Source organism: Sciurus vulgaris (assembly GCF_902686455.1).
Source record: "Sciurus vulgaris genome assembly, chromosome: 4".
NCBI lineage: Eukaryota > Metazoa > Chordata > Mammalia > Rodentia > Sciuridae > Sciurus > Sciurus vulgaris.
The window spans coordinates 158,617,170-158,639,764 of NC_136464.1; the positions used below are offsets into that span (position 1 = coordinate 158,617,170).

Below are 22,595 nucleotides of genomic sequence, written 5' to 3' on the forward strand. Positions count from 1 at the left end.
GCTGCTGGAAGCTCAGAGTGAAATACCTATGCATCTGGAACGCATCATAATAATAGCCGTCATTCACCACATGCTTAACACCAGCCAGGTCTGTGCTAAGCCTTTGGTGTGCATTATCTCACTGATTCCTCCTAAACTCTGTTTTAGAGATGGGCACACTCAGACACAGAGTCAAACATCCAGGTATTGGCAGGAGTGGGTGGACAAAATTTAAACACAAATTTTATTTGACTGTAAAACTCTTGTTCAAGTTCATGCTTTAAGCTACATCAATATACTACATTGTTAGATGTGTGTGACATCTACAAGGAATTGGAAATCCTTCTCTCGTTTCCTAAAATGATTCTCAACTGCAGCAACTGTCACTAGGCCTGCTCTGTGTAAGGGAGATGTCAGGGGGCTTTGAGGTACCTGAAATGAAAGTTAAAAAAAAAAAAAAGAGAATTCAGACTTTAACAAGAGGTAAATGCACTTTTATATAAAAGCATTATATTTTCCTGAGATTTAGATTACCTACTCTACTTTGGAGATACCTTTAGTGCTCTGATACTCTAACAATTAAATGATTTAAGAAAGGGTCAGAGGGGTTCATGATGTCCACTCAATCCCTCTCCTGTCCAACACAATTCCCTCTTAAAAGGAATATAAATCAGATAGGAATCTAGTTCATTTAATATATTTCCTAAAGAGAAAAGTGAGGATAGCTTGAATTCACTACTATTAAAAATTTAGGGTAATATAAACAAAGGACAGTTTTTATTTATTCAAAAATGGCATCAAACCTATGAAAAAAGTAAACCATCCTTTCAAAATATTTAAATTGGCTACAACATGAATAGCAATCAACCAGAGAAAATTCAGCTTCCTTTGATCTAAACGAGAGTATTCATCAGTTGCAATGTTAAGTCTGCCTTCCCTCTTTATAGTAATTGCCAAAAGGAATTTTATTCTGTTTCCAGACAGACAGAGGAATAATGATATTGGGCACTGAGCTTAGAGGTATCTCAACACTAATAGCATAATTAAGTAACTATAAATATGTAATTGGACATTTTAATAGCCATTATGTTTTTAAGGTGTCCATTCTCCTATAAGTTCAATAAATTGATCTCTTTTGAATTATTTTAATTTCTACCCTTTGATAATTTGTGTATTTTTACCTTGAACAATGTTGTCATCCCGTAGCATTTTATTCTTCCCATAATGAGACAGTACCTTGTTTCTCTTAGAACATTCAGTCCATCAAAGACATTTCCTGAGTTTGTAGCTATGGATTCTTGTGTGTGTGTAGCTTTTACAGAGAGTGACTGAATTATTTTGCTTTTTTTGTGAGACAGCTGCAAGTGTATTGAAAATGATACAATTGCACAACTATAGACTTCTTTCTTATTGTCACCTTTACAGGAACAATCCGCCTGTGGAGGTTTTAGGTCTGTGGGGATTCATCAAATTAGCTTCAGAATTTCAGTCTGACCCAGATGTGATGCACATTGCCAAACATTTCTCATTTTTGAACTATTTATCCAGTTTTTAGACAGAGAGGGCCTATTATCCAGTGGGTTTGCCACTAGGAAAAAAATAATAGTATAAAATGTCAGAATGATGAATAACACCAAGTCGGGTAGTTCTCTCAGAATGGTCACCCAGCCACCTCTTAATTGATAGCACAACCTCTTTTAGTAGGGGTAACAATGCTTTTAGTAGTTTCTGTGGTGTGCTTATGGCCAGGGACATCTTTCCTTAGTTCCTAAAAACCTAAATTAAGATGTTCAGTACTTACCTCACTGGCTCTCAATAGCAATTAACACTAATGACTAGTCCTTCCCTTTTACAGTTCTGTGCTCCTTTGTTTTTTTCTGAAACTATCATCACTTGTGTTTCTTCCTATATTTGGGTCCCTTCTGCTCAGATTCTTCAGGGGTTCCTTGAAAGTCTATTTTCCTCCCATCCTGTTTTTGGCAAGCCCCATATATTGAAGCACTACTATGCGTCTGTCATCACACTAAGTTCAATGTCTGGACTCAGGAGTCTCTTCAAGCAGACCTACAGTAAACAACTTACTGCAATACAGGGTGGCCAGTTTGTGCAAAGGTGACACTGAAAAACTACTTGTCACCTCTTCCTGATGGAAAGGGGGATGGGAAAGGAAGGGTTCTTAGAGAAGGAGTGGGTTCACAAGGCAGATGAGGAGACCCAATGCAAAGTGACTAAGCTGTGACAGAGCACTGAACGTCCACCGAATGGCAAATAGTTGCCCTCCGTGTCCACAGGATCCACAACCACAGATCCAGCCAACTGTGGATGGAAATTTTTTTTCAATTGCATATGCACTGAAAATGTACAGACTTTTCCTTGTCATTATTCCTGACATGATGCAGCATGACAACTATTTACACAGCACTTACATGCATCAGGTGTTACAAGTCACCTATAGACATTTTAAAGCATACGACAGGATATGCACAGGTTCTATGCAGGTGTATGCCATTTTATGGAAGGGACTGAATGAATGTCTGTGGACTTGGGGATCTAGGGGGTCCTCGAGTCAAACCCCTAAAGATACTGAGGCGTGACTACTCAGCAATCCTACTGCAGTGGGGCCTGGTAGCACGCAAAAGCACACACATTGGAAAGACCAGACCGAGCACTTCATAGAACAGGAGCTGAATGAACAATAATAAGTAATGCTATTATATATTTTTAACACCAGCACAAATTACTATCTGGAAGATATCTACTTAAAAAAAAATCTCATAAAAAAGCAAGCTCTGACCTCTTAAAACAAGTTGGTAATTCCTAACAAAATGTAAAAAGACATTTCAAAAAATCTGGCTCCAATCAATAACTCTTCTCCTAAACCATCTTTATTTATTCTAAATACTATGGTATGGGGATTTGCTGAAGCACTCTTACACAAGTTTTTAATGTCATGCAGAGAGTACCTCTTTTGAAAAGCTTCAGAACCAGTTCTCACTGGTCGCAATCCAACTTCATTTACACTTGCATTCCTCCTTGTTCAATTTTGCAAGTCTCAGCAAAATGCCAGTAACTGCCTGGCCTTTTATCAAGCTATGGTAAGGCTTAAGGGCACATTTTTTTTTTATGTGGGGGAGGGACCTGTGTGGATCCCTCTAGTGAGATGATACAGCACCAGCAAATCTCTATACATACTACCCTAATGCATCCACACAATCCAGGAGAGGACAGACTGTTTTCTTCCTTCTGTTTAAGGGATTGAACTGAAATTTGCATTCTGAAAAGAACTGAAGACTGTTTTGTGTTTGAATACTAAAGAGTGCAGTCTGAGAAATGTTGATTCCCACAGTCAAGTTGGCAAGTGACTACCGTGACTGAGATGGCTAGAAAAAGGTGGCTCTTCCATCATCAGTCATTCTCACCCACGATTTCAACTTTCACCTGTGTGCCAATGACAGCTAAGCCCCAGCCTCAGCCCAGGCATCTCCACGGTTTTCAAGAGCTCCATGTTCAAGTGTGTTGTGACCACTTCCTGGCGGATGTTCACCATGTACAAAACTGGGAACTCCAAATGTGTAGCTCCTGAGTTTCTTACTTCACTAAAATGGTACCTGCTATTTACCCTGGGACTGAAGCCACAAACCTTGGAATTAGTCTGTCTGAATCATGCCATATTTACCCCTTACACATCTTTTGGCTTGTGTCCTCCACCCCTCCTGTCACTGCCTGGTGGCAGCATTCATTATCTCTTTCCTGAACTATTGCTTGAGACTTCCAACAGGTCTGGCCACTTCTAGGCTCAGTTCCTTAAGCACTGCGTTTCTGGCATGGCATCTTGATCCTTCATACCTCAGCAAACTACCGCTGGTTAGCACGCTTCCCACTTAGGAATTGGACAGGACACATCTGATGCACTGACCAGTCCAGAGAATCACGAGACTGATACACACACTAGGCATCATTTAAAGCAACACAACTGCTTTAGCTTTTATTGCAACCTTATTTCCCTCCTGTCTTATGGGTTGACCAATCAAAACTCCCAAACTTCAACACCTGCTCACTATGAGGGAGACCTTGCCATCCAGGACCTGGGCAGCAGACTGATAACACACCAGAGTCTTTCATGTTGCTCCCATTGGATTTCATTTTGTTTCTTTTGGACCTGAGAGCCAGCCTGTGCTTTCTCCCACATGTTTAGGGTTTTGTTTTGGAGGGGATAACAGCAAAGAGTGTAGTATTCAGAAATGTATTTTAATATCTTTTACTTTAAAAAAAAGTTCCTTGAATGAAAAATCAAAATTAATTTATGAATTTTGATTCTGAAAAAAACAAATGAATTATTATTTACTAAGACTCAGCTATTTAATAGTCTGGTGTCTTGATTTTCTGATCTGGAAAAAGGAAGTAATTTTTGCTTCTTTCATTGGTGTCTTTTCTGAGTTTACTAAGTAATGGTTGGTGTCCTCAGATGAAAGATAAAGATATAAAAATGAATAATAAGTAACAGCAAGTCAAGAAATTACACACACACACACATACTGGCTGGTATTACCTTTGTAATTATAATATCACTTTCATAAAGCTCATCAAATTAGAGGGTGGTATTTCTGATAAAGATACTCAATAAATTAAGCACATAAGGAAACTTCCCCAACCTAATAAAGTACATTTACAAAAACCCTGCGGATAATCACATAAGCAACCATGAAAGACTGAATGTTCTCCTCTAAGATCAGGAACAAGGCAAGCTCTCTCCTCTTAACACTTCCATTCAACTGGAAGGTTTTATCTGGAGCCTATCTGGAAAGAAAAAGAAATTAAAAGACATCTAAATTGGAAAGAAGAATATAAAACTGTATTTGCAGATAAAATGATTATCTATGTAGAATCTGTTGGACACCCCTGCAAAGTTACAAAAACTAATAAAGTGAGTTCAGCGAGATTGTAGGACATAAGATAAATCCGCCCCAAAAAATCAATTTTCTTTCTCTTTCTCTCTCTCTCTCTCTCTCTCTCTTTCTTTCTTTCTTTCTTTCTTTCTTGGCAAAGATAACAGCTTTACTAGTCATATTCAATGAAAGTTTTTTTTTTTAGTTTATTTTTATTGTAAACAAATGGGATACATCTTGTTTCTCTGTTTGTACATGAAGTAAAGGCATACCATTTGTGTAATCATACATTTACCTAGGGTAAGTTTTTGATTCATTCTGTTATTTTTTCCTTCACCCCATCCCTCCCACCCCTCTTTTCCCTCTATACAGTAATCAATTGTATTTCTATATTAGCAAAGAAAAAATTAGAAATTTAAATTTTAAAAACATCATACAATATTAAATATTTAGAGACAAATTTGACAAATATGTGCAGACCTCTATATTGAAAACTAAAATAATATAACTAGGAGGAATTAAAGAAAACCTAAATAAAGCTGGGCACAATGATGCACCCCTGTAATCTCAGCTACTCAGGAGACCGAGGCAGGAGGATCTCAGTTTGAGGTGAGGCTGGCCAACTTAACAAACTCTATTTCAAAATAAAATACAAAGGGCTGAGAATATAGCTCAGCAGCAGTACAGTGTTCCTGGGTTCAACTCCCAGTACCACCATGCCCCCTAAAATAAAAATAAAATAAAATAAATGGAGAGGTATACTATATTCATTCTCATGGGTCAGAGGATTCAACATATTTTCATGTACTCAAAGAAGTACATAAAAATGTGTTCAGTACCACTGATCGTTAAATGCAAACTACACTGATACCACTGCATACCAATTAAATTGGCTAAAACTAGGAGACTGATCCTACCAAGTGTTGAGAAGAACGTGAAGGACCTGGAATTCATATAATATTGTTGGTGGGAATGTGAACTGGTAACACCATTTTGAGAAAAAGTTTGAAAGTTTCAGAAAAACCTAAGCATCCACCTACCACATGATCCAGCCATTCCTCTTTTAGGTACTTATTTAACAGAAATGATGACATAGATTTATACAAGGACTCATAAACTGCATTAACACCAATTTTGCTTGCAATGGCCAAATACTGGAAAGAACATATCTATCAGCAAGAGAATGGATAAACCACAGTATATCTATACAACAGAATACTGCTTAGGATTAAAAGAGATGCCCAGCAAATCTCAAAATAATCATGCTGAGTGAGAGAGTCCAGACCACGGAGCTTGCGTACTGAGTGATTCCATTTATATAAAACTCTAGAAAATATAAACTAATCTACTGTGCCAACAATGAGATTAGTGACTGTCTGGCAAAAGGGTGGAGGGGAGAAGATGAAATGCTGGGGGTGGGAAGTGATGGATACACTTAAGTCAAAACTGTACACTTTAAAAGGTGCAGCTTGTTATATGTCAATTAATCCTCAATAAAACTTTTTCTAAAGGCAATGCCAGTGCATTTGAACAAAGACTCAGAGAAGTTCCAGACTCAAGCTAATAGAATTAATAAATATGAAAATGATTCTTCTTATTCTATCATATATATCAAAAATTAAGGGAAAATATACATATGCCTCCAAGAGTCATGCAAATTTTTTTCACTTAAGGATTTAAACAGGCACAGCTGCATATTCCTGTAATCCCAGGAATTATTTGGGAGGTTGAGGCAGGAGGATTGCAAGTTGGAGGCCAGCTTCCGCACTTAGTGAGACCCTATCTCAAAAGAAAGAAGAGAGAGAGATAGAGAGAGAGAGAGAGAGAGAGAGAGAGGCAGACAGACAAGGATATAATTATCCTGAATTATGTCTTTAGGCTTAAATTTATACACTATAAACCCCAAGCATGTCTAAAAGAATGTCTCCTTTGACATTCCCAGGTAATGCACTCAACAGAATAGTGAATTGTCCAAAGAAGGCTTTCAAAGAACATTATAGGAGGAATGAATAGATGAATGAAAGCTGCAATGAGAGAGAGAGAAGCCATTTTTTGGCAGGAAGAGCTTCCTCATAAGCGACCCAGCTAAGATGGGAAGCCCAAAATACTTCAGATCAGAATAAGCTTCAGTTCTCTTAGCTGGCTTGGTATGGGCTTGCTGGACACCCCAGGCAGGGATAGAATGAGCTGGTCTGGAGATTCTTCTCACATTTTCTGATGCTGCTGCTGTTTTTGGGATGCTCCTATTTGAACCCTCCAGGTGCAAGTGCAGCAAGAATATCCACAACAGCTCCTGATTGTTAGGTGGGATCAAATATCTAATGACAAAATGGCTGAGATGTCCTGGTCATTTTATACATTAAGATAGCTCTATTCTGTGCCGTTTCAGGGACAGTGAGTGGAAAAACCTTATAATCACTGTACAGAGATTTATAAAGAGGGGCCAACAAATTGTATCACGAACATGTCTTTTCTTCCTTTAATACTGAAATCTAGGAAATACAAATTTCTCCTTCTCTCCTTGGTGTCTCCTCGACTTGCAGACCCTACCTATGAGTTTCAGTCTTCCCCCACCCGGCTCCTTTTCCTTATGCACAAAGTATCTCCCTTGTCCCCACCCTTGTCTTTTATGACAAGGGAAAGCCACAGAAGCAAAGGAGAAATTTCAAAAGGTGTTCTTCCAGAAAGAATTCCTCTCTGCCTTCAGTGCTGAACAAGAACCACCATTTTATTTTATTTTATTTTTTTAAACCTCTGTCCCGGAATTGGGTTCCAACTCAAATTCCAAAGACGCCTATGTGTTACTCAAGATTCCACGTTTGTTTGCTCACTATGAATCCAGCTAGCTTTGAGAACCATGATCAAAACTGGGAACTGTCTCCATTAGAAGGTGGGCCTTAATCTTCCACTTCAATTCTCCCAGGCTCTCTTATCTTGGATGCATCTACTTATGCATTTATTTATATATTTTTTCTGTTTTCTAGATGAAAGGGAGATTTCTTTGTAACACATTTTAGAAGCTAATCAAGGCTTAAATATGAAAAAACAAACAATAAGCTAAACCAACATCTTTCTACTCCCATAAAATATAACTATACATTTGTGTTACTAATTTTTGATGAACAGCCGAGAGGTAAGACTTTGGCTAACTCTTGAAGCAGATCTATTTTTGGTTTCTTGTATCAGCTCTGTACTTCTCTTACTCATTTTATTAATACACTGGTAATTAGAATTTAAAGGAAGACATTGTCAGGGTAGCTCAAAAATCTATATTTTTGATTTTTTTAGCTGTTTTGTAAAATTTCTCTTTCAACTATATTTTGCGGAATATTTGGGAAGTATATACACACAAAAAATAGTTAGATAAAAGGAAGTAGGAAAAGAATCTTGTAACCCCACCAATCAAGACAACCACTGCCAACATTTTGGCACATTTGGTTCCAGGCTGTCTTTGTCCCGCCCTCCACCAGCCACCCAGGTCTGGCCTAGAAGCCTGTTCTCAGCCAGCAGAAGGAATTCTTCCCTGTGAATGGTGCCTCATGGCTGGGAGGAGCCAAGGGAGGCATTCTGGAGCCACCCAATGAGATAAGGAGTGGCTGTCAAGGCGTAAGAAAGCAGGAGGTGCTAGACGCTGTGAAACCGGGGCAAGTGTCTCCCTGAAGGGCAGTGGCTTCCCAAGGTCCACTGAGCTGTGGCTCTGGCGGCCCACAGGCCTTGATTTGCCTCATTCTCCTATTTTTCAAGAGAAGTTTGTAATCCCAGCTTCTATGGTGAAATATTCTGACTTGTAAATTTTGGCTTTAGGTTTTAGTTTTGGGTGCTTCCCCGACCCTCAGTACTGGGGATTGAACCCCAGGGTGGTTTACCATTGAGCTATATCCCCAGTCCTTATTTAATTTTATTTTTTAGCAAGGTTTAAGGCCTTGTTAAATTGCTGAGGTTGGCCTCTAATGTGTAATCCTCCTGCCTCGGCCTTGGGAGTTGCTGGTATTACAGGCCTGGGCCACTACACCTGGCCAATTTTAGGCTTTTAAATTCACTGTGTGAACCAAAGAAACTGAAATGGAGCAGGAGTTGCAGTCTCTGGTTCAACCCCTTTCTTGGAACTACACAGAAAGGCTTCTTCATTGCATGTCTGGAATAATTTTCAGCAGATTTCAGTCTCAGAGATGTGTCTCAATGAAAAATGTCTAGAAAATCCTGAGAACGATCATCCTTTCTTGGAGATGCACCACATAGGGAAGCACATCCCAGGCTCTTGAATTCTGCAGCAAAGAACTAACCCATTTAACTTTGTTTAACCACCATTTCCCAAACTTGGTTGAATACAGAACTTACTTTCCCCTTTTTCCTATGGAATGACTGTTAGTATCCTTCAGTCTTTCCATTCTGCAAAACAAAGTTTGGAAAGTGCATCTTTAACACAAAGCCATTTGGTTAATAGTCACTTGAGTGTTGTGGCAGGCCAGTGTAGGAGAAGCCAAAACAAGCTTCACAATGTGTCTTAAATTCCTGCAGACTACTCTCGTGGTCCTCTCTCCCTACAAGTAAGATGGACCTGAATGCTGTGTAACCAATTCATAATCACTCTTGCCTGCACTGCAGAAGGTAGGAAGGTAGACAAGAGAAAAGTAACCCTGAATAACTTATGTGAGGCTCAGGAGTCCAACACATGTCAAATGAATTGTCTTTATAATTTTTAGATAGATTTAAAAAATGAAACTTCACTTTGCTATCACTCACCAACTACTGTAAGCAGTCAAAAAGAGTCAAAATACAATTTATATTTTTTAACACATTGTCCTCAAAGTAGGCTGAAAGTCAACAGTGTTCTCACTGAATCAGTAATTACCCTCTTGTACACACACCTGTGTTTTTCTTGTTGTTGAACAAGTTTCTCTACAAAGGATCAGCTATCACACCACATTTATGAAATGCTATCCTATTAGGGAGGTCAGTTTTTTTCCATTGATGACTGCTTGTGGTTTTGCTTTGGACTATGAATTTAACAAAAGCTTTGTGTGGTTTTTCATTTTTCCATGATAATTCTTCTAACGTTCTCAAAATAACACCTTGGCTTAAGCTTTTGTATGTCTTTATTTTTGTCAGATCTTTACTTTCTACTTACTATTTTTCTGGAAGGCCAGGTATTAAACTGTGGCTTTTCTACATTGAGAGAGAATTCTTCAGAAGTTTCAGATAATGAAGCATTTAGAAATTTTGGAAAATTCAAGAATTTTGGAAAACTAGCATGGAATCCTCAATGTAATTCAGACTTAAAACTAAAATACAGTATTTGCCAACTGTTAGAAATGTTTATTCTTTGGTCATTCCAGAGGGAGACAAGAGAGGTGAAATTCTTTAAGTCACTTAAGACAAGTGTATTGTTTGAAAGGTAATATATAGAAATAGACAGCCCTTTATTCATTTAGAAGGTAATACATCCCATAATATATAAATATACATAGGAATCTTCCCTATAAAATGTCCAGAATTTAATTTCTGCTTCAAAGCATCAAAATGGCCTTAGTAAGGTCCAGATCCAAAAAGCAGCAGCATAAGGTAGTTTCATACTTACTGGGGGCAAACACACTAAGCTCATACTGTTAGGGGTGCAGGGATTGAGGTGGGGGTGTATTAAATGTGACTTATTCAATATTTGAAGGCACAAGGGATTCTGACTTCCTGTGAACATTCTCTCTTTTTGCCCCAGACCAAACAAATTAGCTACTTGCTGCTTCTTTTCATATCCTGTGGCTGTCAAACACTCTTCCTTGACATGGACTCAAAGCTGTAATTTTCTTCCTGCATCCTTCTTTTTTTGGAGCAGGTATGTGGTTTTTGGTTTATGTTGTTTTTGTCTACATTCCTTCAAACTCCTGATGCAATGCTTCCCAGAATACTTCTTGTATTCTGCTGATCCTTAGCAGGGGAGGGTACAGTGCACATGCGCACACACACACACACACACACACACACGCATGTATATGCATCTATATCTATACATCAATGTTTAAAAGTAGACTTGGACTTTTAAACAGAGGTTGTTATTTAACAGATCAAATTTAATCAACCTCTTTGTTCTCATTCTCAAATTTTAGCTGTATCAAATTTTAGATACATGATTCTCAAGTCTTATTGCCTTAGATTTGGGCTCTTATATCTAAATCCCCAGTGGACCTCCCCATCTGGACACTCAGAATTTCCCAGACTCTCAACATGTCCAGAACTGAAATCATCATGGTCTGCATTGCTACCTGTCCTTCCTATTCTTGGCCACCGAAGTTTCTCACTCGGGGAAAGCCTTTCCTGCTGTCCCTGCCACTATATACATCTACTGCTCACCAGATGCCACTAGTTATACCTCTGTGAACCCAACAAGGCCTCTATTCCCGTCAGCCTTGTCTTAATGCAGAACTCCATTCACTTCTAACTAGATTCATCGACAGCTCTCCTGCCCATGACGCTTTTCCTTCTCAAACATACCCTACATGTTGGTGCCAAAAGGCCCCATCTAAAAGGGAAATGGTCAGTTTATTCTCTGGTTCACATGGTTTGAATGGCTCCATGCAGAGCACAGCTGGGGTGGCTGAGCATTTCCTCCATGACCGGGCACCAGTTTAGTCCTTTATGTTCATCTCGTGCACCTGCCCCTACAACTCAGCTGTGTCCATGCCTCCACACTCCCCCTGCCGGGCCCTTTCTCAGCTGCCACCTCCTCCTGGAGTCCTTTTCCACTCACTCTCCGCTCACATCTTAATTCTCTTGCCCGTCTCCCAAATTGCACTCCCCCACCACACTTTCCCAGGCTCCTTTAAGAAACCACTTCTGGCTCCCTCCAGCCCCGCTATGCTCCCACCTTACTCTGACCACTGAGTTTGGTTCTTAAACTGGTTTATAATCATCGGCTTACGTCCTCAGTCTCCCCTGCTGGTTGTAATCTGTCCACTGTGCGTCTTTGTATCCCCAGAGCCTAGCACTGTGTCTGGCATGCAGTCAGCACTCAGGAAATATCTGCTGGACGGAGGAGCTGGAGGGCATTCTCCTGATTTGCAGGTGCGCGTGCAGGGAACAGGGAGAATCGTGCCTTCTCACTCCTGGCAAGTTCTAAAAACAATTTGAGGCTTCAGCTGTTAGATTTGCATGAACTTAAACAGATGTAAATACCTAACTAGTTGACAGGGGCAGCGGAAAGGCACTTAGAAAAGCAAAAGTAGGAAGAGTTCGCCACCAACTGAAGCATGTAGGTTAAAGATGACAGGAAAGGGGAGGGCCGGGACACTTGGCTCTAAGCTTATAAGGTTGATTTTCTTGATTCACAAATGGCTCAAATGTGACTCTCAACAACTTCTGTTATGTTTCAAAATGTGTGCAAAAAAAAAAAAAAAATCAGAATTATTTTTTCTTTGGCTGTTCTATTTGGTTGACATTTCTAGATTCCAGATGATGACAACAGACTTGGAAAATGACAACATCCCACTCACGGGAAGAGGCAGGAGCGAAGAAGGATAAGGGCTTGGTGACAGCGGGAGGAGGCAGCAGGCTGGAGGGATGTGAAAGCCCGGCTCTGCTCACAGAGGGACCTCCCTTCTGGGAGCACTGGCCCCAATGCACATCTGGGGGAGGTGCAGACCAGCTCCCGCTGGGGCGGCCAGTCCTGCCACTTCAGTCCACTCAACACAGCAAACAGCTACTGGGCTCTTTCATGCATCAGTCCAGGGGAGAGATGGGAATAAAAGAACTAGGCAGACTTCCCAAACTCAAGGAATTTGCAATTTAATGAACTAAGCAGAGAATAATAGTATGTAACTAGATTAACTGTCTGGTTATCGTAAAGAACAGCTAGGGCCCTGTGCTCCTATGAATGTGTCCAAGTTGACTTGCTGTCGTGTATAACTGAAGGAACAAATTCTTAAGAGAGAACAGCTAGGGGATACTCTGAACAAGGGAAAGGTGAGGGAAGGAAGAGAGACCAAATTTCCATCAGATGTGTTTAGTGGACAATGTAAATGGAGAAGTGAGTATAAGCAAAAAAAGGATAAACATAACTTGTGTCAACAAATGACCCAGTGTTTGTGCTGAATTTCACAAATGCAGCAGACCATGCAGTTTACTCTCAAGTTCAAGGGGTTATCTATGTGTTATTCTGCAGACAGCAGAAAATGCAAAATTTTGAAGGCCAAATTAAGAATGTTTACTTAAAATTATAGACTACTTGCATAACTTCTGAAAATAAGTGTGAAACACTCCAAAACATTCAAATGAAGTTGTGAGAGGTATATGGATTTTCAGGAGGAAGGTAGCAGGATTCCGTAGAAACAATCGCTAGGTGCAGTTTTGCTTGGGCTTCAGTATTGTCTAATTATCGATCAGTGTATGATAAACTGGAAGGAAGAACTTCAAAAAAGCAGCCGAATTTCCACACGTTATATAAAACATCTTGTTAACAATGTTCTTGACACTTTGCAGGGTCTTCTCGTTTCTCTTGGCACTGGGACCATGGGGTGGAAACAGCCAAGGCCTGGAATCCCAGGATCGCTTAGCCAGAGGCCTTGGAGTTGGTCAAGGGAGTCACTAAGATGACCCAGAGAAAGAACAGCACGCACTACTTGGGACACAGCCTTTGTAAAGTAAAAGCAATTTCTTATTTCCTCTCCTTTCCAATTATAAAGTAAATGGCATGGAACCATCCTGGAACAATAAACTCATTGTGTAGGGTGGGTTGGGGAATGGTTAATTTTTACAGGACTCCAACAGTGGTGTTTGAACTTTCAAAGCATGCTTATGTAATACTTTGATAAAAAGAAAAATTAATAAAAGATAATAAGCTGCAAAACAAAATCTCCAAGGAAACAGCTGACAACACACTGCATGAAGGCAAACAAAGCATGATCCCAGCCCTGAAGGAATCTGCAATCCAGTGTCAAACGGCCTTGTCCTGACAGGAGGGTGAAAGAACGCTGACCTTGAAATTGGAACTGGGCTTGAGTCCAGACCCTGGCATCCAGTAGCTGTGTGATGTAGGGTAAGTTCCTACACTTCTCTGAGCTTCTGTGACCTCAGCATTAAAGTAAGAGTGATAACATCAACTACACACATGGGAAAAGGTTGTGGGGGAGTAAAAAAAAATACTGTTGTGAAAGTCCTTGGATCCAGGCTTGGCATAGAGGTGGCCTTAATAAACACCAGTTGACTCTGAATCTTTGTGAGCTGCACTGACAAGTTTATAGATAACATCGGGTGACAAGAGTAAAAGAGTAAAAGAGTAAAAGTCTTCATGTAATGCAAACAACAAAACCCCAGGAAACAAACAAACAAACGAAATCCAAATTAAAGAATAAATAAAAACATTTTGAGTATTACTCTATATGAGATGTGGAAATTCCAAGACACTTAAAGAATTATTCATTAATATTAAAGAATTATCTCCAGTGTAAAAAATTCCTCACTCTACATGAAGATGCTTCACTACAAGATTCTGCTGGGTCTCGGGCTCTTTGCAGGTGCACATGTGCGTGGAAAATAAATGTGTGCATACGTTTTTATGTACGCTTGTGTCTGTGTACGCACATCCATCATTTTATACATTCATTATTTAAGGCATAACATCCAATGTTAAATGAAACACCTTATTTAGCTATCGCAATCCTTACAAATTAAAAGGAAGAAAAGCTCGTTTTTCAATCCGTGTCTCCTTTGTTCTCTGCCCACTCTGTTCCAGTTCCTCACCAACACAAGCCCGGGCAAGGAAGGAGATGCCAGAGTGAGCACAGTCACGGGCGGCTGGACCCGGGCCACCCTGGCTCCGTTTGTTCTCCGCTCCTGCTTCCACGGGTAAGCTTACAGGCCCTGCAGGAAACACTCAAGCAAGTGGCCATCCTTCTCCAGGGTGGCTCTGGGGGAAAACGGCAGTCAGGTCCTGATGGGACGATAATGCCCATCAAAGGGGACATGGTTTGCTCCCTGGGGAGGTCTGGCTTACAGCTGGGCAATTGAAAGAATGTGCTGCTGAACCCTCCTGAACCAACAGAAGGCTTAGGTATTCTCCTGTGTCAACACCAACTAACCTCTGTCCCAGAGGAAAGGAGAGGGAGGGAGGGGGGGGGGGAGAGAGACAGAGAGAGAGAGAGAGGGGAGGGGAGGGAGGGAAAGAGAGAGAGAGAAGAGAGATTGAGAGAAAGAGAAAGAGAGAAAGGGGGAGGGGGAGGGAGGGAGAGAGGCTGCTCCCAAGGCCCTCAGCTGGCCACTTCACATCCTGCCACCTGAGAGGGTTTCCTGGCCTTTCAGGGCAGATGGTTGGGTCCCCTATTATCTCCTTTATTTCATCTCCTGTCTATTTGGTTAAGAAGCCAGGTGGGGAGGCAGAGTGGAAAAAGAGGATTGGGGAAATTATTTGATCCTTATTTTGGTTTTATAACTAGCAAGCTGTGACACTAATCTTTCAACCTGTTCACTTTCTGAATTTGGAAAACAAAAGGTTCGACTTATATGATTTGGATAATTCACTCCAGTTAACAAAACATGTGTACGCAAAACTTTTGAACTAAGAGTCTGTTATTAAATTACAACAAGTCCAAAGAAGTGGATTAAATATAGGATTTAAGATGACAGAGAAATAATAAGTCTAAAGAAAATGGGTAAGGAAAAATTTAAAAGGTGTATAAAATCACAAGATAAAGAATCAGAAAACCACATGATGAATGAATGAATCTCAGGGTGGACACTTTAAAAAAACGACAAAGATCAAAACTAAAAAAAAAAAAAAAAAAAATCAAAACTCTGCCAAAGATAAAAACTCAACCTGAAAGTAAAAATACACTACTTTATGAAGAAATACAAAGATGTCATCAACTGATGTGGATAAAATAACGCATACACTCTAAGTTAGCAAATTAACAAATTTGTAAGAAATAGTTTATAGAAGCTGCATTAAAGTAATTAAGAAAACCTTTGCTGTCCCTATATACCAATAAATTATAAAAAAGCCATTAGTACCAAATTAGTTTATAAGCAAATGTTAAGAAAAAAAAAAAAAGGACATCTCTATATAGTCAGATCATTCCAGAGAAAAGGATGGAAAGATTCCCAATTCATTTAATAAAACACACATTTCCTTGAATCAAAGAACAGGAAAACACTGTCAAAAACAAAGCAAAGCAAAACCCTATAGCCTGATGTTACTTACACGCATAGATATAGAAATCCTAAATAAAATGTTAGTAAATCAAATTTATAGAGAATTTTAACTACGCAGAATTTACTCCAGCAATGGAAAGATAGCTCAACATTAGAAAATTTCTTAGTAATTACTTTAATCTATCATAATTAATCAAAAAAACTATAATTTTAATAGGTACTGAATAGCTAGTAAAATTCATAATCACTTTTGATTTTAAAATTATAGTTTGTTAGGATTAGGAGAATAATTCATTAATAGTATAAAATGATAATCTAAACCAAGAGCCAACACCATACGTTAAATAGTAAAATACTACAGATATTGTCAATAAAATAAGTGACATTACTTAACAATTTCATCTAGGAATTCTGATTAATATGCTAAAATAAAAAGAATACATAACTAGGGACATAGTTGCAAATTAGAAGACTTTACACTTGTAGAAAAAGCCACTAACTGAAAAATTACCAGAATTGATCATTTTAATAAGAAGATTCATTATAACAGTCTAGAAAAGGTCATTGTCTTTCTACATTTTGTAAAAACTGTTCGGGATATAAATTTTCTACAAAGGTTCAATTCATAATAAAAATACAAGCCGGGCACAGTGGTGCATGCCCTGTAATCCCAGTGGCTCCAGAGGCTGAGGCAGGGGGATGGTGAGTTCAAAGTCAGCCTCAACAAAAGCAAGGCATTAAGCAACTCACTGGGATCCTGTCTCTAAAATACAAAATAGGGCTGGGGATGTGGCTCGGCGGCTAGGTTCCCCTGAGTTCAGTCCCCAATACCAAAAAATAAATAAATAAAAATACAAATAGGATCTATGCTATAACATCTAAGACTAGAATATTACATTTCTAAAACCAGCTTACATATATTGTGATCTTGATTAACTGCTAAATACTGACACGAGAATTTTCTATGCTTTATTGCATTTACTCTTCATAACAGTGATATAAAGTATTTTTATACCATTTTACAGGAGAAGAAACTGAGGCTAATTAGTCTAAATACTCAAGCTAAATGCTGGTGGATTCTGGATTCAAATCAAAAGACAAAACATCATTTTTTGCAGGTAATACTATTATCCACCTAGAAAATGTGAGAATCATGAAAAACTAAAAAAGTATAAGAAATAGGAAGGTCGTTGTACAAATATACAAACACCAATTGCTTTCCTAATTAGCAGCAAATAAACAGAAAATATGAAGAAAAAGAAATAAAATATTAAAAACTTAAAACTAAACAAAAAAATCTATGGAATCTAGAAGAGTAAAGATATTACAAAATGTTACTGAGAAACAGAAAAGTTGACTTTAAAAATAGAGAAAACACAGCAAAGGAAATAATCAAAAGCATGAAGAGAGAGCCTACAGAATCGGAGAAAATCTTTACCACATGCACCTCAGAAAGAGCATTGATCTCCAGGATATATAAGGAACTCAAAAAACTTAACACCAAAAATACAAATAACCCAATCAATACATGGGTTAAGGAACTGAACAGACACTTCTTGAAGAAGAAATACAATCGATCAACAAACATGAAAAAATATTCATTATCTCTTGCAATTAGAGAAATGCAAATCAAAACTACTCTAGATTCCATCTCACTCCAGTTAGAATGCCAATTATCAAAAATACAAGCAATAATAAATGTTGGCAAGGATGTGGGGAAAAAGATACACTCTTACATTGCTGGTGGGACTGCAAATTGGTACAATCATTTTGGAAAGCAGTATGGAGATTCCCCAGAAAACTTGGAATGGAATCACATTTGACCCAGTTATCCCACTCCTCAGTTTATACCCAAAGGACTTAAAATCAGCATACTCCTGTGACATAGCCACATCGATGTTTATAGCAGCTCAATTCACAATACCTAAACTATGGCCTTCAACAGATGAATGCATAAATAAAATGTGGTACAAATACACAATGGAATATAACTCAGCCTTAAAGAAGAATGAAACTATGGCATTTGCAGGTAAATGGATGGAACTGGAGAATATCAGGCTAAGTGAAATTAGCCAATCCCAAAAAACCAAAGGCTGAATGTTTTCTCTAAAACATATGGCTCAGATGCTGATCTATACTGGGGGGCGGGTAGGGAAGAATAAAGGAAGTTTGGATTATGCAGAGGGGAGTGAGGGGAGGGGAGGGGTGTGTGGATGGGAAGGACAGTAGAATGAGACAGACATCATTATCCTAAATATCCTAAATACACGCATGATTACACTATTGGTGTAACTCAACACCATGTACAGCCAGAGGAATAAGAACTTGTGTTCCATTTGTGTACAATGTGTAACCAATTAGAACAAATTTTTAAAAATAGAGAAAACATCTATTCTCTCCAAATCACTATATATAAATCAAGTGCATTTCCAGTAGAATTTTTCTGGACACTTGACAAGATGATTCTAAAAAAAAATCAACTTTGCAGTTCTTAAGAGATAGGATATAGAAATATTAATGAACTGCTCATGCAAGGTTTAGAGTTCAGCAGCGTTGGAGTTAAGAATGTTTAGAAGCCATCAGGGTCCAGAATCTAGATGACAGTTGACAAGAAGAAGAAAAAAAGATTGTGTGAAAAAGAGCATTTAGGAGAACAGGCAGGGCTAGAGGAAACCCAGCCATATTTAGATTAAAAGGAGAGAGAGGAGTGGGTATAATTAGAAAAGACCCAAAGACAATAATATCTTGGAATTCAAGGGAGAAGAGATTTTCAGAGAACAGTATTTTATGAGCCAAAAGTTGTAAAATATTATGTAGGATCACTGAGCATTGGGTGCCCTGCCATTTGAACTAAAAAGCAACCAAAACACCATCCTGCTACTAACCAGCAGAAGGGCAGAACTGTCATGGCACCCACTGATAGACTACTTGCCTGGTCTCAAGAGGTAGGTGGCAGAAATTGACTTGAGCTGGCTTGTCATAATGCCAGAGCCTGCACCAAGAACCGCTGGTTGAAATAAAACCCCGTCTTTGTTCCTTGGTCTTCTGGGCAATACAGAAGCCTCCTCATGCTGTTTCAAACGGCCTAACATCATCTCCTAGTCTCTTTTTCTTCATCTAATTTTACTACTTTATGTTCGGAAGAAAACTGTTCTCCACTTACATGACTCTGCTTCAAGTTCCCACTTGGCATCAGCCCACATTGTTAAAGAGTTAGAATGACTCTTTAAATTCCAGGGGGATAGGAGTACAATGAAAATATTTAAAATAATTTAACATAGAAAGAAATTAAACATGAAGGTATTTTAAATTCATTCTTCCTTCGAATGAGTCCTCTGTCTCCTCTAGGCAGACTGTGGAACCTGTAATTTTAAAAAAATTTTTTTAATCTTCTCTCATATTATCTTGTGGTTTAATGACAATCTTTTCTAAATTTAGTTCAATTTTTGCAATACTCTATCATAATATGTGAGGCATCGATTTGATATTTCAGAGATATCTCCTGCTAAGTCAAAGAATAATTGAGGGTTTTGAGAATTTTGGTGTAAATAGGAGTTTATGCTAAGCACATTAAACCATCTTGAACATGGTCATTAACTCTTCTACTCATGTGAAAGTCAGAGCAAACATCTTGCAAAAAGGTACCAAGTGTCACATTTTCACCTTTTGCCAAGTATTTTTATGTGTACAGCACTGTTTGAAGAACCAAGCAGAGAAATGAAAGAAGAATAAATTCATTCTGCGGAGGAAATGTATGGCCGTGGAGTTTGTTTTGGGTGTGACAGGGTCCTTCTTGGACACTTGCCATTTTCTACAAGTTCATTTTCTATTTTGAGGTACGCATAAATTTGGGAAGTAGGGTCAACCAGATTTCTGAAAATCTGTGTATGTCTGCTCCCATCTGCAATTTAAATTTGTAAAAACGTGACCTGTTTATTCTGAGTTACATAAGCAGGAGATATATTTTTAGAATATAAAACTTTATAGTAAATGTGAAAACCCTGGAGAAGTTATGGAATAGAAAGAATCCATGAGTTTTCCAAAATGAGCTTTTAGTGTTTAGAATTTTTTTTTTTTCCTTTTTCCATGTTGCAAAAATTCGATTCTGCAGACAACTTCAGCTCATCCCACTTCTTAGAAGTTTGGCAGTTCAGTTTGTAGCAAGAGTCCAGTTGGCCCAAAGTGAAATAGAGTGATGTGTTGAGCTATTAAAAACAAACTGAAGAGTAAGATAGCCTTTTTTGCTCCCTCCATCAATTATAAAGGAGAGGAGTTTGGAAAGAGATAAAAGGGTACAGTAAAGACGTGCATCTTTTGAAGAAAAAAGAATATGCACGGGGAAGACAACCTTTCATCTCAGCTCAAGCGCCTCTCTCAGACATTTCCTAGCACCTGTTAGTCCCCTCTTCTTGGGTAAATTGGCACAGTGAGGCATAAACTGATTTAACACTTCTGTATAGCGATCTGCATCATTTCTTTGGGAACTGTGTTACTTTCAGTACAGAATTGCTTCTCTCCAATGCTAGTGGGAAAAATCCTGAATATGTTTCATATTCTTTCTGCTTTTGTGACAATACTGTTTAGGATTGGGTTGTGGTCACCTTCCAAGTATAAGGTGATGATAATATATGAGGAACGCCCTACTAAAAAGGAATGGCATTCAATCTGAATTCCAAATTCCCTTTCTGCTTATTTTCTAATGGTGGAGACCACTTATCTTGCTTGCTCTTCAAATAGTTCCGTCATCCTGCACACTGAGAACAAACCAGCATTTACTCAGACTTCTTTCTGCTTAGCAACTTGAGAAATGTCATTCCAAGCTGTATATGATTCAGCTCCAACCCTTACAATATTACTTAAAACTCTACTCCAGTAGCAAATGGAAATGACTGTGTGATGTCAGTTCCCAATTTTATATTTACACACTAGATTCTTTTTTTTTTTTTTTTTTTTTTGCTAGGTACAGTGAACTTTATTGATGGTATGTGACAGTAGGGCTCCCTAAGCCCCTCCCCTTCTTCAGGGGGTCTGGGATGGAAATTGGGAGAAGGGGAGATTCTCAGTGTGTTGAGGGACTGAGTTAGGGGCAGGGATTTCCCCAGCTGAGGGCCTCTCTCTTCCTCTGTGTTCTTACTGGGGCAGATGGTCCAGGGGCTCTTACTCCTTGGAGGCCATGTGAACCATAAGGTCCACCACCCTGTTGCTGTAGCCAAATTCATTGTCATACCAAGAAATGAGCTTGACAAAGTGGTCGTTGAGGGCAATGCCAGCCCCAGCATCGAAGGTGGAAGAGTGGGTATTACTGTTGAAGTCGCAGGAGATGACCTGGTCCTCTGTGTAGCCCAGGATGCCCTTAAGGGGGCCCTCTGATGCCTGCTTCACCACCTTCTTGATGTCATCGTATTTGGCAGCTTTCTCCAGGCGACAGGTCAGATCCACAACTGACACATTGCGGGTGGGCACACAGAAAGCCATGCCAGTGAGCTTCCCATTCAGTTCAGGGATGACCTTGCCTACAGCCTTGGCAGCTGCAGTGGATGCAGGGATGATATTCTGCGCAGCCCCACAGCCATCACGCCAGTTTCCCAGAGGGGCCATCACAGTCTTCTGAGTAGCAGTGATGGCATGGACTATAGTCATGAGTCCTTCCACAATGCCAAAGGTGTCATGGATGACCTTGGCCAGGGGAGCTAAGCAGTTGGTGGTACAGGAGGCATTGCTGACGATCTTGAGAGAATTGTCATACTTCTCATGGTTCATGCCCATCACAAACATGGGGGCATCAGCAGAAGGGGCAGAGATGATGACCCTTTTGGCACCTCCCTTCAAATGAGCCCCGGCTTTCTCCATGGTAGTGAAGACACCAGTGGACTCCACAACATATTCAGCACCAGCATCAGCCCATTTGATGTTGGCGGGATCTCGCTCCTGGAAGATGGAGATGGACTTTCCATTGATGACAAGCTTCCCATTCTCAGCCTTGACTGTGCCATGGAATTTACCATGGGTAGAATCATACTGGAACATGTAAACCATGTAGTTGAGGTCAATGAAGGGGCCATTGGTGGCAACAATATCCACTTTGCCAGAGTTGAAAGCAGCCCTGGTGACCAGGCGCCCAATACGGCCAAATCCGTTCACTCCGACCTTCACCATCGTGTCTCAGGGATGCGGCTGGCACTGCAGGAGTTGAAAAGATGCGGCTGTCTGTCGAACAGGGAGGAGCAGAGAGCCTACACACTAGATTCTTGAAAGTTCATAAGAACAATTTGCACCCATAAAACACACAGTAGGGCTGGGGAGATAGCTCAGTCAGTAGAGTGCTTGCCTTGCAAGCACAAGGCCCTGGGTTCGATCCCCAGCACCGCAAAAAAAAAAAAAAAAAAAAAAAAAAAAACACACACACACACACACTAAAATCAACAAGTCTTTACAAAGGACTATCTTGTACATGGCAATACATTTTTAGGGGGAAAATGCATTAATACACGTAAGATACTTTCTGTCCTTAGGAATCCAAAATCTACAGGAAGATTAGATACAAAAGTGTGAGCATGTAAACAGCAGTCCAAGACTTAAAGACACTCCACAAGG

At 39.5% G+C, this 22,595-nt stretch overlaps 1 protein-coding gene and 1 long non-coding RNA gene across 2 annotated transcripts in view; both read right to left on the minus strand.

The window, feature by feature from the left end:
* LOC306659597 overlaps positions 1-22,595 on the minus strand; it is a 108,100-nt gene that overhangs the window by 53,421 nt on the left and 32,084 nt on the right. The window lies entirely within an intron of this gene.
* Positions 20,941-22,230, minus strand: LOC306659592 (glyceraldehyde-3-phosphate dehydrogenase-like). Its single transcript, XM_079137267.1, has one exon. The coding sequence runs from the start codon at positions 22,155-22,157 to the stop codon at positions 21,159-21,161; it is 999 nt and encodes a 332-aa protein (XP_078993393.1). The 5' UTR covers positions 22,158-22,230; the 3' UTR covers positions 20,941-21,158.

Coding starts and splice junctions, on each gene's coding strand:
- LOC306659592 (XM_079137267.1), bottom strand. CDS start 22,157: ATGGTGAAGGTCGGAGTGAACGGATTTGGCCGTATTGGGCGCCTGGTC.